Source organism: Macaca nemestrina, chromosome 17 (assembly GCF_043159975.1).
Source record: "Macaca nemestrina isolate mMacNem1 chromosome 17, mMacNem.hap1, whole genome shotgun sequence".
NCBI lineage: Eukaryota > Metazoa > Chordata > Mammalia > Primates > Cercopithecidae > Macaca > Macaca nemestrina.
The window spans coordinates 71014767-71030488 of record NC_092141.1 but is presented as its reverse complement, the minus strand read 5'-3'; the positions used below and the strand labels follow the sequence as shown (position 1 = coordinate 71030488).

The 15722-nt window shown below is 35.2% G+C and overlaps 1 protein-coding gene across 10 annotated transcripts in view; it reads right to left on the bottom strand.

The window, feature by feature from the left end:
* LOC105483060 (EF-hand calcium binding domain 3) overlaps positions 1-15722 on the bottom strand; it is a 575939-nt gene that overhangs the window by 471303 nt on the left and 88914 nt on the right. For 9 of the 10 annotated variants that reach the window (XR_011615926.1, XM_071083376.1, XM_071083377.1 and 6 more), the window contains 5 exons: positions 15183-15254; positions 12158-12307; positions 10183-10227; positions 6950-7093; positions 5057-5128 (listed from right to left, as the gene is read on the bottom strand). Coding sequence is in view for 9 of the 10 variants with exons in the window: in XM_071083376.1 (XP_070939477.1) it covers positions 5057-5128; positions 6950-7093; positions 10183-10227; positions 12158-12307; positions 15183-15254 (483 nt within the window). In the remaining variant the exon portion in view is untranslated. The remainder of the gene's footprint in view (positions 1-5056; positions 5129-6949; positions 7094-10182; positions 10228-12157; positions 12308-15182; positions 15255-15722) is intronic. The other variant, XM_071083378.1, reaches the window with a different exon arrangement.

Below are 15722 nucleotides of genomic sequence, written 5' to 3'. Positions count from 1 at the left end.
TTTGTTCTTTTCATAAAAATTTTCAAATGCATTGGTATAAAAGTATAATTAGTATCTTTTTATGTCTGTGTACTCCATAGTTATGTCCCTTTTTTCATTCCTGATATTGGTAACATTTCTTATATGTAGATCTCTTGGTAGTGAACTTTCTGTTTTTTCTTAAGATATTATTTCATTTTTAAAAGATATTTTAATATAGAATACGATGTTCACAGCCTTTAAAAAAGTTTAGTTTTCAATGTTATTCCATTGTCGATGGCATTCATCAGAGACGGACCACAGCATTCTGAAAGACAGGTGCATTTCACCAGCACTGTAACTCCTGAACAGTAATAACCAATAAACTATCGACTCATGAACTAAGCTAGGCTCCTCCAATGATAATTTTGTAAAAATTTTATGTAAAGAAAGCTACAAATATTTATTATTATTATTATCATCATCATCATTATTTAGAGATGGGATCTCGTTCTGTCACCCAGGCTGGAGTGCAGCAGCATGATCACAGCTCACAGCAACCTTGAACTCCTGGGCTCAAGCGATCCTCCTGTCTTATCTTCCTGAGTAGCTGGGACTACAGTCATGTGCCATCACACCTGGCTTATTTTTAAATTTTTTTTAGGGACAGGGTCTTGCCATGTTGCCCAGGCTGGTCTCAAACTCCTGGCCTCAAACAATCCTCCCCCCATGGCCTCCCAAAGTACTGGGATTTATAGGCATAAGCCACCACACCCAGCCATCAATAATTTATTTGCTCCTTAGAAAATAATGTATAACTTTTCACTGGTGGCTTTTAGGATTTTCTCTTTGTAGTTGGTTTTCAGCCATTTTACGCTCATGTTCTTAAATATGGTTTTCTTTGTGTTTATCCTATGGCCCCACAAATCCTGACAGGCTTGGTTACTGCCCATTGCCCTTAAACAGTTGTGCTGATTGCTTATGTTGCTTATTTTTTACCAGATTTTATAGTTATTCTATAAAATACAAGCTACTTCATCATATACAGATAGAACCAGGTGAACCAGCTTTACAGATAATTCTAGTTACCCTGCTCTGGTTAAAAATTACTGTTTAGGTTATTACTTTAAACAAAGCTATAGCAATCAAAAACTGATATAAGGATAGAATAAATATAAAAGGAATAGAATTGAGAATCCAGAAATAAACCCATACATTTATGATCAATTGATTTTCTCTAAGGGTACCAAAATCATTCAGTGGAGAAAGAACAATGTTTTCAACAACTGATGCTAGGACAACTGAATATCTGGACTAAAAAAGGTAAAAATGGACTGTCATCTCACACCACATACAAAAATTAACTCTAATTTATTAAGGATTCAAATAAAAGAGCTAAAACTAGAAGAAAACTTGGGTGTAAACCTTCAGGAGTTTGGATTATCTTTATGACATCAAAAGAAGCAACAAAAGAAAGTATAAATTGAACTTTACCAAATTCAAAATCATTTATTCTTCAAAGGACATCAGGAAAGAAAAAAGACAACTAACAAAATGTGAAAAAATATTTGCAATTATCTATCTGATAAAGGTCTAATATCCAGAACATATAAATAACTCTCACAACTCAACAATAAAAAGCCTGATTTTAAAATGGATAAAGGATTTGAATACACATGTCTCCAGAAAATCATTGAGGAGAAAGTATATATCCCAGAACAGGTTTCTAATGCAGACAAAAGCACTCTATTCTGGAAAATAATGCCACAAAGGACATTTATTAGTAGAGAAGAGAAGCAAGCACCAGGATTTAAGAAGGGTAAGCTAGCTCTAATGTTTTGTGCAAATGCAGTTAGGTTTAAAATCAGGACTGCCCTGATCCATAAAGCTGCTAACCCTCAAGCCTTGAAGGGAAAAAATACACACCTGCTCCCATCTTTTGATTGTATAACAAGAAGGTTTGGAAAACCAGAATGCTTTTTCTAGATTGGTTCCATCAATGCTTTGTCCCTGAAGCGAGGATGAGACTGCCTTTTAAAGTTCTTTTGATATTGGACAATGCCTCTGGCCACCCAAAACTCTATGAATTCAACACCAAAGGCATTGAAGTGGTCCACTTGGCTCCAAATATGATATTAGCCTCTACATTAGGGGGTCATAAGAACCTTTAAAGACTCATTACACACGGTACTCTATGGAAAGAATTGTCAACACTGTGGAAGAAAATCCTGACAGAGAGAATATGAAAGGCTTCAGTAGGATGCCACATCAAGCCCCAAACACTACTGGAGAAAGCTGTGTCCAGATGTTGTGCATGACTGCACAGGATTTATAACAGAGCTAAACAAGATCATGAGAGAGATTGTGGAAATGGTGAGAAAAAAAAATGGCAAAGGGTGAAAGGTTTCAAGATGTGGCTATTGGGAGAAATTCAAGAGAATATACACCACACCAGAAGAATTAACTGAAGATGATTTGATAGAGATGAATACTCCCAAACCAGTGCCAGATGACAAGGAAGAAGACATAGAAGAAGCAATGCAAGGAAACAAATTGACAATCTGGTAGAAGGGTTCCAATTATTCAAGACTGCTTTGACTTATTTTATGATATGGACCCTTCTATGATATGGACACTGAAACTAAAGCAAACAGTGAAAGACTGGTATCAGACAGAAACATTTTTAGAGAAATGAAAAGCCAATAACGTCAGACAAGAAATTATGATGTATTTCCATAAAGTTAAACCAAGTGTCCTTGCCTCTTCTGCCTCCTCTTCTACCTCCTCCATCTCTTCCATCTCTCCCACTCCTGAGATAACAAACCCAACTCCTCTTCCTCCTCTTCCTACTCAACTTGAAGATGATGAGGATGAGGATGATGATCCACTTACATTTAATGAACAGTCAAGATATTCTATCTTATTTTATTAATAATATTTTCTTTTCTCTAGTTGCATTATTGTAAGAAACAGTATTTTATATATATATATACATACGCCATAAAGATACATGTTAATCATTTATGTTATTGATAAAGCTTCCAGTCAACAGTAGACTATTAGTAATTAAGTTTCAGGGGAGTCTGAAATTATACATGAATTTTTGACTGTGCAGCCACTCATTTTCCAGCCAGTCTCTTGAAGCAAAAGTATCCAAATGTGGACTTTCTTTCATTTTCATTAAGCAATCTTTTTTTTTTATTATTATACTTTAAGTTCTAGGGTACATGTGCACAACGTGCAGGTTTGTTACATATGTATACATGTGCCATGTTGGTGTGCTGCACCCATTAACTCATCATTTACATTAGGTATATCTCCTAATGCTATCTCTCTCCCCTCCCCGCTCCCCACAATAGGACCCGGCGTGTGATGTTCCCCTTCCTGTGTCCAAATGATCTCATTGTTCAATTCCCACCTATGAGTGAGAACATGTGGTACTGGGTTTTCTGTTCTTGCGATAGTTTGCTGAGAATGATGGTTTCCAGCTGCATCCATGTCCCTACAAAGGACACGAACTCATCCTTTTTTATGGCTGCATAGTATTCCATGGGGGTATATGTGCCACATTTTCTTAATCCAGTCTGTCCTCCATATTATCTAGAAGGTACCCCTAACCCCCACATTGTTCAAGAGTCAATATAAATGAACTTTGAAAACATATACTATCAGCATGGATATAGCTGGAGGCCATTATCCTAAGTGCATTAACACAGAAACAGAAAACCAAATACTGCATGCTCTTACTTACAAGTATGAGCTAAATATTGGGTACTCGTGAACAGAAAGATGGCAACAATTGAAAGTGGGGACTACTAGAGGAGGCGAGAGGGAGGAGGGGAAGAGGTTGTAAAACTAACTATTGCATACTATCCTCAGTACCTGGGTGATGGGATCATTCATATCCCAAACCTTAGCACCACACAATATACCCAGATAACAAGCCTGCACGTGTACCCCCTGAATCTAAAATAAAAGTTAAAAAAAAAGAGAAAGAAAGCATATGCTACATAAAAGAAGTTAGACACAAAAAAATACAATATGATTACATTTATATGAAATGTTCAAAAGAGGCAAATTCATACAGACAGAAAGTAGATTCATAGTCGTCAGTAGTTAGAGAGAGATGGAAATGGAGAATAATTGCTCACAGGTAGAGTTTCTTTTGGGGTCAAGAAAATGTTTTGGAATTAGAAAGTGATGGTTGCACAACTTTCTGAATATACTAAAAATCACTGAACAGTACACTTTAAAAGGGTGAAATTTATGGTATATGAATTATGTCTAAATTTTAAAAACTACATCTAATTAAAAATACTATAAGGCATCCAATTTTAGAGATATTAAAATGTAAAAAATGTGATACAAAGAAATTTGTTTCATCAAAGCATTTAGAAATATGCCATTGATAAGGGTGTCTGCATTCATGAAGAGTTCTTTGGTAGGTGTTCTCTGCAGACTTGGGGGTTAGGAAAATATGTTGGTGTTGAAATGGTCTCCCTAATTTCAGAAAGAATAAGACGAACCTCAGGGACAGAGGCCAAGTAGAAGTCTTTAAATAGCAAGGACAAAATGATGTGTCATTTTGTCAAGGACAATGTGTCAAGGACAACATAGATAGTGTGGTATTAAGAATAATACAGGGATTGACACTGCAGGGATTTAGAAGGACTGATTAACTGAAGTTAGGATTTCTATAACTGAAATAGATGGGCCGTCCAGTTGTGTACATCTGAAAACTCCAGCGGCACGACTTAAGATTTCACAAAAACTGGTGGTCCCTCATCCAATTCCATACATGATTTAATTCACAGATCCAGAAGTCATTGAAGAAAAACCTAACTACCTTTGAGAAAGGACCTTGCACATATTAATCTTTTTAACCTTGCCTTGTTTTCCCCCTCATTATATCTTTGCCCAGTTTTCTTCACTTATTTTTATATTATTATTCATACTATACATCATAAGTGGCTTGAAATCCTTTTTAAAACTAGAAAGACTGAAAACTAAAAACTTGAAATCCAGATAGTCATTTTTAAATGTCATTTTTAAATATTTATTTTCTAGCCATTCTCTTGAACAAGAAGTATTCACTTACCTTTGGACTTTTGGAAATGTGGACTTTCTTTCATTTTAATTAAGAAATCTTTTAAATCCACCTCCATATTATCTGAAAGATCAAAGTCAAAAATGCTGACATTAAAAACCTGATACTGAGTCGGCACATGAAATAAAGACCAATTTACAATAGTTAGCTAAAATTTCACTCTAGCTCAAATGATTGAAACTATTTCAAGAGAACTTTTAACACTTTTTAAAACCACCCAGTGAACAGTTAATAATATTACTAGCAAACAATAGCTAACATTTTTTAGCTCCTTATATATACTAGGCACCCTTTTATGGTGTTTTACACATATTAAATCATGTAATCTTCATAATAATTCTATGATGTGGGTACTCTTTGCATGCCTATTTTTGAAAGATGAAAGCAAATGGAAACTAAATAATTTGTCCAGGTCACAAAGTCAGGAAGTGTTAGAGGTTGTGTTTGAATTTATGCAGTCTAAGGCCAGAGGAGACGATGTTATTAGATAGAATACACACATACATGCACATGTACACATACACACACACACGCATGCACACACACACACACAGTCACACGTGAAGTAACATGCAATAATGTGACACAGCAGACAATCTAGGGCTGTAATTATATTAAGGAGACTTTGAGTTTAAACAAAATGGCAGACCTGGGTAGTGCAGAAACCATCCCACTACAAATCCCTAGAGACACTCTATAACATGTAACATTCCATGAATGTGTGACTGAGTCATATGAAGGAAATAACAAAGAGTTAACTGGGAACTGAGGTCCAGAATGCTAAGCATTGAGTACTAACACTAAAACTATCTTTGGGATAGAGATGAGACCCAAAAATGGCTAGGTGCTTGATTTAAATGCTCATACAGAGTCATTAAAAAAAAGATTCGAGCCCACATAAATAAGAGTAGGAACTTAGATATCAAATAAAACTGAAATGCTTAAAGGGTTTCAATCCTGGTTTTTTAAAAAAGAGATTAAAATATTATATTTATTGACTCAAATAAACAAGGAGGCCTAAATCTTCCCAATTCAGAGAGACAGAGGAAAAAACAATCTCTTGTGATAAACTGAAGGCCCAGTATGCATCTCATGTGGGTGTGAAGTCTAAATTTATACCAGTCTGATGGTGTGAGAAAACTGAGGTCAAAACATAAAAATTGACCTAGGTGAATAACAATCTGGGGAACCTGGCAAAATCAATAACTAAACTGTACTGGAGAGGTATTCTTAAACCTAGGACTCACAGGATTCCCAAAGACACAAATTGGTTAAGATAAGCCCAAAATAAAAGTTCACCAAAAACCAACAGAACTCAGCAGCTTCTAGAAGTATTCCCAAATGATTTGACTTCCTAAAAGTAAATGTGTATAGGAAAGGAGATCAAGTACGTATTACATGCAGTCAAAGACAGAAAACAAAGGTAAATGTGGACTATTTGAAAACAATCACTAAAACTAAATAACTTATTTTTAAATGTAGTGAGCCCTCAGATATTTTATTTGGTTAAAAATCAAAATGGAGCAAGTACTGTAAAAAAACAAATGAAAGCGGATCTCCTCTGAAAAAGACTGCATATCAAAATAAGCTGCTATTGTCATGTTTTTATTTTATTATACAATTTATGGTATTTTTCCACCCATGCTTATAAGTAATGAAAGGTAAATTTCTAAATAAGCACGTATAGTATCCATATGAGTATGAATAGATATGTTCAATAAATATTTAAATTAGTAGAGTGGTTTGGCTCCAATTTGTATCAACCTAAGCCTCCAACAGAAAAATGACTCCCATTAGTATATTATCCTTATAGGTATACTCTAAGACTATTTTTCATAAGTAGAAAAAAAAATGAAAAGAATCTCAGGCCAAAAAAATGCTCACCACTGACGTTACAACAGTTAAGGGCTCCATTGAAGTCCTCCTCAGTTAAATTAACATTCAAACATTTCAAGGCATGCTCCAAATCAGGTACACCAATCTTGCCATTATCAACATGTGACAAGATGTTAGCAACTTCTTTAATCTCTACAAAGATAAATGTATACAAGCTATTATGGTGTAAAAAACATTCAAAATAATTTGTCCAAAATTTACCATAGGTAAACCTCAAATTAAATATTTATCTGAACCAAAATGTCTCCAAAGGAAACACAATATTTTCTATTTGTAACTGAGGGCCCACTTCCCTCAAGCAGCACTTGAAACGAAAAAACTTTACGACAAAAAGAATAATACGATGGGCTACTGACATGTATTATAATAAGACTTTATCTTCATTCATTCATCCATTAGAAACTGAATGAGCTACATGCCTCCCTGTACAGGTAGATCTAAAGATTTCTACCACTTGATGATGTAAATAAAGGCTAAAATTTGAGATTGAAGCTCTTGATCCCCAGGGCCTCAGATAGTTCACACTGTGCTTTTGTGTGAATTGGGAAAAGGCACCTCCTCCCTATGCATTAGTTACAAAAAAAGGGTACCTCTCAGTAGGCAACTGCAATCCAGCACAGAGGTTCAAGGCTTGGAGTATGAACTGCATTTCAGCCTCCATTTATGCTCTCTCAACAGGCACCTTTGTGCAAAGCACAACCCGTATAACCACATGGGGCAGTCCTGTTGATCTCACACCAATTTAAAATATAAAGCATAATCATTATGTGGTTTTTAATTTTTCTGTTTTTTGTTTGTTTGTTTTTGTTTTTGAGATGGAGTCTCACTCTGTCACCCAGGCTGGAGTGCAGTGGTGCTATCTCAGCTCACTGCAAACTCTGCTTCCTGGTTCACACCATTCTCCTGACTCAGCCTCCTGAGTAGCTGGGATTACAGGCGCATGCCACCATACATGGCTAATTTTTTTATATTCTTAGTAGAGATGGGGTTTTGCCATGTTGGCCAGACTGGTCTCAAACTCCTGAGCTCAAGTGATCCACCAGCCTCAGCCTCCCAAAGTGCTGAGATTACAAGCATGAGACACCACACCCAGCCTAGTTTTTCATCTGTACCATTTCTCAATCCTTTTTTCCCTCAACCCCCAAATGAAGTTGTCTATGTTTCCATATGCTGAAAATTGTTGCATTACACCAGGAGATCTATACCTTCATGGAGATCACTTGGAAAGAACATCACAATATCATCTGAGACCTACATTCATTCTACTAACAGTTATTTTACAACTTCTAAGATCAACAATAAAATATTCAGTCAGTCCCTCGTATCAAAGAGTTTCAAGTAAATTCCTTGATGAAGGAGACTAAATCTGTCATATCTATAAACAAAATTATAATATGTCATATAGTAAGTGATATGAGAAAAATACACAAAATTATGGAAGCACTGAGAAGGTTTACCTAACCTAGATTTAATAAGTGCTGAACTCTGGGAAGGAAGTCTTAGGGCATGAGAAATGACATTTGAGCTGAATTTGGGGGGGAATTGTCAGTTTGTCTGTCAGGGAATGTATCCAAAGGAAACAGTATATGCAAATAAATGCAAAAACAAATAGAGCCAATTTAAATTATGCTAAGTAGTATGACTACAGAATAAATACAAACACAGAAGTGATAAAGGGTGCGTCTGAAGAGATAAGAAGACAGATCTACTCAGTCATTCATTCAATAAATATTCATGATTATGAGTTAATAACAAAAGATTTGGAACAACAGCATAGTAAATATTACATAAGTATCAGGAGTTAATATCAATTATCTTTAAGAGTTTAATAAGAGCCAGGACTGTGCTAGGTCCTGGAGATACGATGGTAAGCAAAGTGGAGACATATTCTTTGGCCCAATGATACCAGGCAAGTGGGAGGAAGAGATATCAATCAAATAATCAAAAACAAAAATGGATATTTATAATATGAAATAAGTGCTATGAAATGGACAGAATTTAATAAGAGCATATAACAAAGGAAACAAAAAGATCTGACCTATACTGACCACTGATGATAGGCTTTTCTATAATTGACTCATGGAGTCAAAAGAGATTATTCTCCAGGTTTAAGACTTAATGTTGTTTTCCCTTTTTGGTTTCGGACTTACTTGGGACCAATTATCCCTTTCTTCTCACTCATTTCTCCCTCCTGGAATGGATATGTCTATCCTATGCCTGTGTTTTGGAAGCATGCAACTTGCTAATTTCACAGGCTTACAGCTGGAGGAGAATTTGCCTCAAGATGAATTGTGCCTTGAGTCTCACCCATCTGACAAAGATGAGACTCTGGAATTTGGACTTTTGAGTTGACACAGAAACAAGTTAAGACTTTTGGGGCTACCAAGATGGAAGGAATGTATTTTGCACGTGAAAAGGGCATGAATTTTGAGGGCCAGGGGTGGAATGCTATGGCTTGATTGTGTCCCCCAAAGTTTATGTGCCGAAAACTTAATCCCCAATGCAACAGTGTTGACAAGTCGGGCCTAATAAGAGGTGATTAAGTCACAAAGGCTCTGCCCGCATGAATAGATTAACATCAGTGATTCAGTTATTGCAAGAATGGGCTTATTATAAAAGTAAGTTCAGTCTCCTCTTGCTCTCTTGCTCTCTCAAACTTTCTTGCCCTTCTGCCTTCTGCCATAGTATGACACAGCAATAAGGCTCTCACTAGATGTGGGCCTCTTGACCTTGGATTTCCCAGCCTCTAGAATTGTAAGAAATGAATCTTTCTCTCTCTCTCAATCTCTCTCTCTTTTTTTTTTTTTTTTACAAATTATCCAGTCTGTGGTATTCTGTTACAGCAACACAAAACGGATTACAACAGTAGGCAAAGAGGATCAGGGAAGAATATTCCAGGGAATAGAATATGCAAAAGTCTTGTGGTGGGAGGAAAGGGGAGTATCTAAGGAACTAAAGTAAAGTCAATTTAGTTGAAGTACAGAAAGCAAGGATAATGGTACAAAATAACACTAGAAAGATAGGGCATGGAAGATTTTAATTTTTATCCTAATAACAACAGGAAATGTTAAAAGAGTTATAAATAGGGGGAGGTAACATGCTTGTGGAAAAATCTGGCTGAAGTGGGCAGGAAAGATTAGAAATACATTGATACTTGGCAATTATTCTATAAAATACCTCTTATTATTGAAAATGTTCTCACATACAAAGTTCTTACTCACCGTTTACCTTTGGTAATTTTAGATTTGAAGCCTCTTTCCTAAAATCTGCAAATTTAGAAAGAGACATTACACAATGAGGAATGGCATCCTGATCTTACCCCGTTTGAAAGGAAACCAATGGATAGATTGAACACTTCTTTTCCCACTAACATTTATCATTGATAACCATTCCCTTCTTCTCAAAAGTTGTTCCCTGGCTCCCAAAATATCCATTCTCTCCTCATTCTTTGCTTACTTCTTGGGCTCCTTCATGGTTATCTTCCACCAACTCCTTAAATGTGGCAGTTTCTAATGTCACAGATGCTTCCTCTCTCCCTAAGGGGACAAGTTAATCCCCTGCCCATCTATTCAATAAAATCCTTAATTATTAGTCTAAATTGTCCTTCTTGATCTCTTACCTACCTATCTACTATCTAGTCCTAGAATTTTTCCTAAGAACAAGTTATAGTTATACCCATTCACTCTACATACTTCCCACACAGATGCAAGTTGGTATAAAGATCTGAGGAACAAACGATAGAAATAAAATCTGTCCATTTGCATAGAAGGACTCTATTGTATTAAAGAACAGTTTAGAATGACTCACAACTAGCCCAGGTATTACCTTGAAACAAACAGAGGTTAGAATACACATAAATTATATTTGCCTTAATTTGTGTTTTTATTTGTTTTAAGCAGGATAAACAAAACAACTAACCTATAAAAAGTACTTTTAAAATAGTAGGTTTGGGCAATTTTACATGATAGCTCCCAAGATTTCTGAACTATTAATATTTTTGGCCAGATAATTATTGGGGGGACAAGGGTATTATCCTGTAAATTATAGGATGTTTAGCAGCAACCCTTGCCTCTATTCACTAGATGCCAATAGTCCTCTCGCATCAGTTGTGATAACCAACACTGTCTCTAGATATTGCCAAATATTCCCTGGTGTGAAGAGGGGGGCAATGGGGGATTTGATTATACTTTTTATTTTGTATTTATTTATTTATTTATTTGAGATGGAGTCTTGCTCTGTTGCCCAGATTGGAGTGCAGTGACGCTATCTTGTCTCACTACAACCTCAGCCTCCCGGGTTCAAGCATTCTTGTGCCTCATCCTCCCAAGTAGCTGTAACTACAGGCACGGGCCACCATGCCAGGCTAATTTTTGTATTTTTATAGTAGAGACGGGATTTCACCATGTTGGTCAGATTGCTCTCAAACTCCTGACCTCAGGTGATCTGCCCGCCTCGGCCTCCCAAAGTGCTAGGATTATAGGTATGAGCCACTGCCCCCAGCCTGATTACATTTTTTAGCTGAAGCTAAATTTAAAGGCAGGAAATGGCTTTCTAAATATGGGGTAAAATCCATCTCAGTACATTCAAGCTGAGGGTATATAGATGGATCAGGTAAATCTTTGTAAATAAAGTAAACAACAACTCAACACTTACAATTGGCTACAGAAATAAACATTAGTTTTTCAACAATACCTTGTACTTTTCAAAGGGCCTTTCATCCAAAAACAGAAAGCTACAAAACCATTAAGACTTCTCTAAAACACATGAAAGGAAAAGGATTAACTTTGAAACAAAATTATTCTTCAAAGCCATGCAACAAATATATAAATACTCTGAGACCAATTTTACAACCCAGGTCATCAGATCACCCAGGAATTTGATACTGTAATGACTAAATCTCTGTGGGCACATATAACGTATAGACCTGAATATGGTCTACAGTAAAGTGTCCAACAAGTTTATGATGTGATTTAGGGACCAAGTATTAAGACTTAAATAATACTTGGTAAAATAGTTTGAAATCCTTGGATAAAAATTTAGAAGAACAGTAATATCAAACATTTGGACTAGAAAGCCCATGGCTGACCTCCCTAAATTAAAAAACAACAACAACAAACAAAAAAACAACAAAAAACTAAATAAAATTCAGAAGAAATTTTTTATACAAGCTGCTGGTTATCTGTCAAATCAACTCACCTTCAACAAAGGAGTCATCCATTACTTCTTGAAGTATGTCATCAGTAAAAGAAAGCCTATCAGTGTTTTCAAGTACATCTAGATTTTTGTCTTTGTCAAACTGACAATTTTCTTTCATGGAGTCCAATGTATTGATAGTCTCATTCAATGCTACAAACAGAGAATATATATACAACATGTAATTCAGTCCATGGATCTAAATCTTTTGAGCATAACAATAAAATTGATGGCCTCTTTGAGATCTACACTGTCAAATAAGGCAGTCACCAGCCACATGTGGCCATTTAAATATTTAGAGTGGTCCATCCTCTACTCTTATAATTTTCTATAACCCTACTTCAATAGTTTTCTCCACTCCAATAGCTTTCTATTTGTAGCTCTAATAGCTAAAAATAATCCTTTTCTTTATTCTTAAAATTGATTTGTTAAATGTCTGGGTTTGAGGTGAGCTACTCTGCTACAGACAAAAGTATGCTAAAGTTTCCCTAGTTATTCTGTTGATAAGTGCACCATTTCAGTAAAGTCCCCCTATTCCTCATAACTCCTCCTAAATGCCAATTTTTCTCTTTCCTTCCCTGCATCCCTTGTTTCTGTCAGCTAACTTCACCCATTTTAGAGAATCCTCATAGCCTCTTAAGTTTAGCACAGTAACAAACATTTGGACTAAGAAGACCATGGCTGACCTCCCTTGATTTAAAAAATGTTAACAGTTCACATTTCCAAAGTATATTTCTAAAAAGGCATCTCTCAGGATTTTGTTCTATGATATAGTCAATTGTCGTTGGTAAGAAATTTCAAAAACAGGTCAGTGAAGAACAGTTAAAGGGATATTTGAGTCCAGAGAGAAGATTCATTTAGTGGGAAGGAAAGAGAATATGTGAGTTATTTTGACATTTCTGGAAGGCAATAAATGGGAGGAAGAGTCCAAATGTTAAATATGGTTCCAGGAAATTTCCACCAAATATGTGGAATAATTTTCTAGTTCTATAGCTGTCAAAAATTATAGAATGAGCTACTTCAAAAAGTCATAAGGACTTCCAAGAGTGAAATGAGTGAATGTACGTTACCTAGCCTATCCCTGCAACCAACTAATTTTGATTTTGATTTTTAAATAGTAAATACAAAAGTTGAGGGAATTCTGTCTCTAATAAACTAGGGAACTATCAAACCCTCTATTACAGTCCTCATTCTCTGACAAAAATAAAATACAACTAGATATAAACAACAAATTTAAGGCAACAATGACATTTAAATTGCTTTGAAATTTGGCCGGGTGTGGTGGCTCATACCTGTAATCCCAGCACTTTGGGAGGTCAGGAGTTTGAGACTAGCCTGACCAACATGGTGAAACACCGTCTCTACTAAAAATACAAAAATTAGCCAGGCATGGTGGTGTGCACCTGTAATCCCATTTACTCAGGAGGCTGAGGCAGGAGAATCCCTTGAAACCGGGAGGTGGAGGTTGCAGTGAGCCAAGATTGCGTCACTGCATTCCAGCCAAGGAGACAGAATGAGACTCCATCTCAATAAATAAATTAAATAAATTGCCTTGAAATTTAAAGTTTCCTCCTAAATAACTCTTAGATCAAGGATAAAATCAAAATGTAACTGGAAATATTTATAAAATAACTATAATAATAGCCTAACAAGTCAAAGACTGTTAGATACACCAAAGTTTCACTAAAATGAAAATCGACTGCCTTAAACATGTTTATTACCCAGTAAGAAAAAAAATAAAGTAAATAAATAATTTAAATAAGAAATTAGAAAAACTATTAAATGAGCATAAGGGAACAATATAAAGGACTTACTAAAGATAAAGCCAGAAATTAATTTTTAAACTATAAATAGAAACACTAAAGATAAACCCAAGAGCTAGTACTTTAAAAATAGAGATAATAGAACATTCAGTAGCAAACAAAGAAGAAAGTTATATATATACATATATATATTTAAGAATGAGAAAATAACCATATATACAAAAAAAATGAGAAGAATTAGAAGTGCACAGGGCTGTCCTAATAGTCTAAGCCATTTTAAATCTCAATAAAATTTAAAATTTCCTAGAAGAATCAAATTACCAAACTGACAAAATGAAACAAAAGATGGCAAAAAGCAATCCACCAAAAACAAAGCCAAAAAATCAAAAATAAACTAGAAAAAAACCTGAAATGGGTAAGACAAAGTATTAATGCTCCTATCAGAATTTTTAATAAATAATACCCGCTGTTGATAAAGGTATGAATTTCCACAAACCTTTAGGAGGGTAATTAGGCAGTAGCTTGTTAACATTTTACATCTAAAAATACTTTGGCCCAGCAACTCCACTTCTAAGGAATTTGCCGTACAGAAAAATTGGTGTGTAACGTGCACAAAGATATATGTACAAGGATACTCACCAAATGTTTGTAATAGTAAAAAATAGCAATAACCCAAATATTCATTAAAAGTATTGTGGACAAAATTATAGTTCATTCCTCTAATAGAACATTATGCAGTCTTTTAAAAGAATGAGGTAGGTTTACATAATATAGTGGAACACAGAATTATATCTAAGATATACTGTCATATATTGCATTCAAGTTGTGCAATATTATGGACAGATGTAAAGAAGAAAGCCTAAAAGGATATTTATGAAACCTTCACATGGATATTTCTGGAGGGTAACATTAATGTTACAAGAGACTTGCACTTTATACTTCTTACATTCCTGGTCATTTGAGATTTTTACAACATTAAAAAGAACCATTCATTCATATATAATAACGGTGTCTTATTTTAACTATTGGAAAAGATCATAATCTTGTTATTTGTCCAATCTCCAATCACAAATGTACAATTCTTAAATTTCAAAATAAAATGCAGGAAGTTCCCCATAACTGAAAGTGTTCAAGTACACATGAAGCAAACATTTGGCATAGATACTATAAAGAAGATTTAAACACCAAATTTAGTGTTTTACTAGATGAACTTTGAATAAGTTCTGTATCGTTGCCTTCTAACAGTTTTACCATAAAGCTCTTACCAATATAATTGGAAAATTTCTGGGTGTCCCTCAAAGCCCTCATACAGTCTTTAATGTTCACCATGTTATCTTCTGCAAGGAAAAGAGAGAGATGACAAACAAGAACCCCTGGACAAAGTAATGCTTAAAGGCTAGTATCAAAATCAGCATATGGCTTATATATTTCTTGAACATTTTATTTACAAGGTACTTCTAGATTCAATTTCATACATTAAGCCTCACAATAACCCTACAATGTTGTAGGTATACTAGTTCTGATTCTACCTATAATGGGAACTGAAGTACAAACAAAGCCCCAGTAACTCTGACCAGTAATTCCATCAAAGGTGGCAAAGCTAGAATTTCTATTCACAGAACTTGAATTTCTAAGATGTTCTTCATTCACTAAATCAAGATAGCAACGAGGACAAAGGATTCTAACAAGCCCACTTCCACAAAATCTAGACCTGCTTGTATAAAAGTATTCTCATAACTGCAAAAGAGGAAATTAAGAGGAAAGGCTCCATTTCCAAGATTACATTTATAGTAAGATAAGCAAAT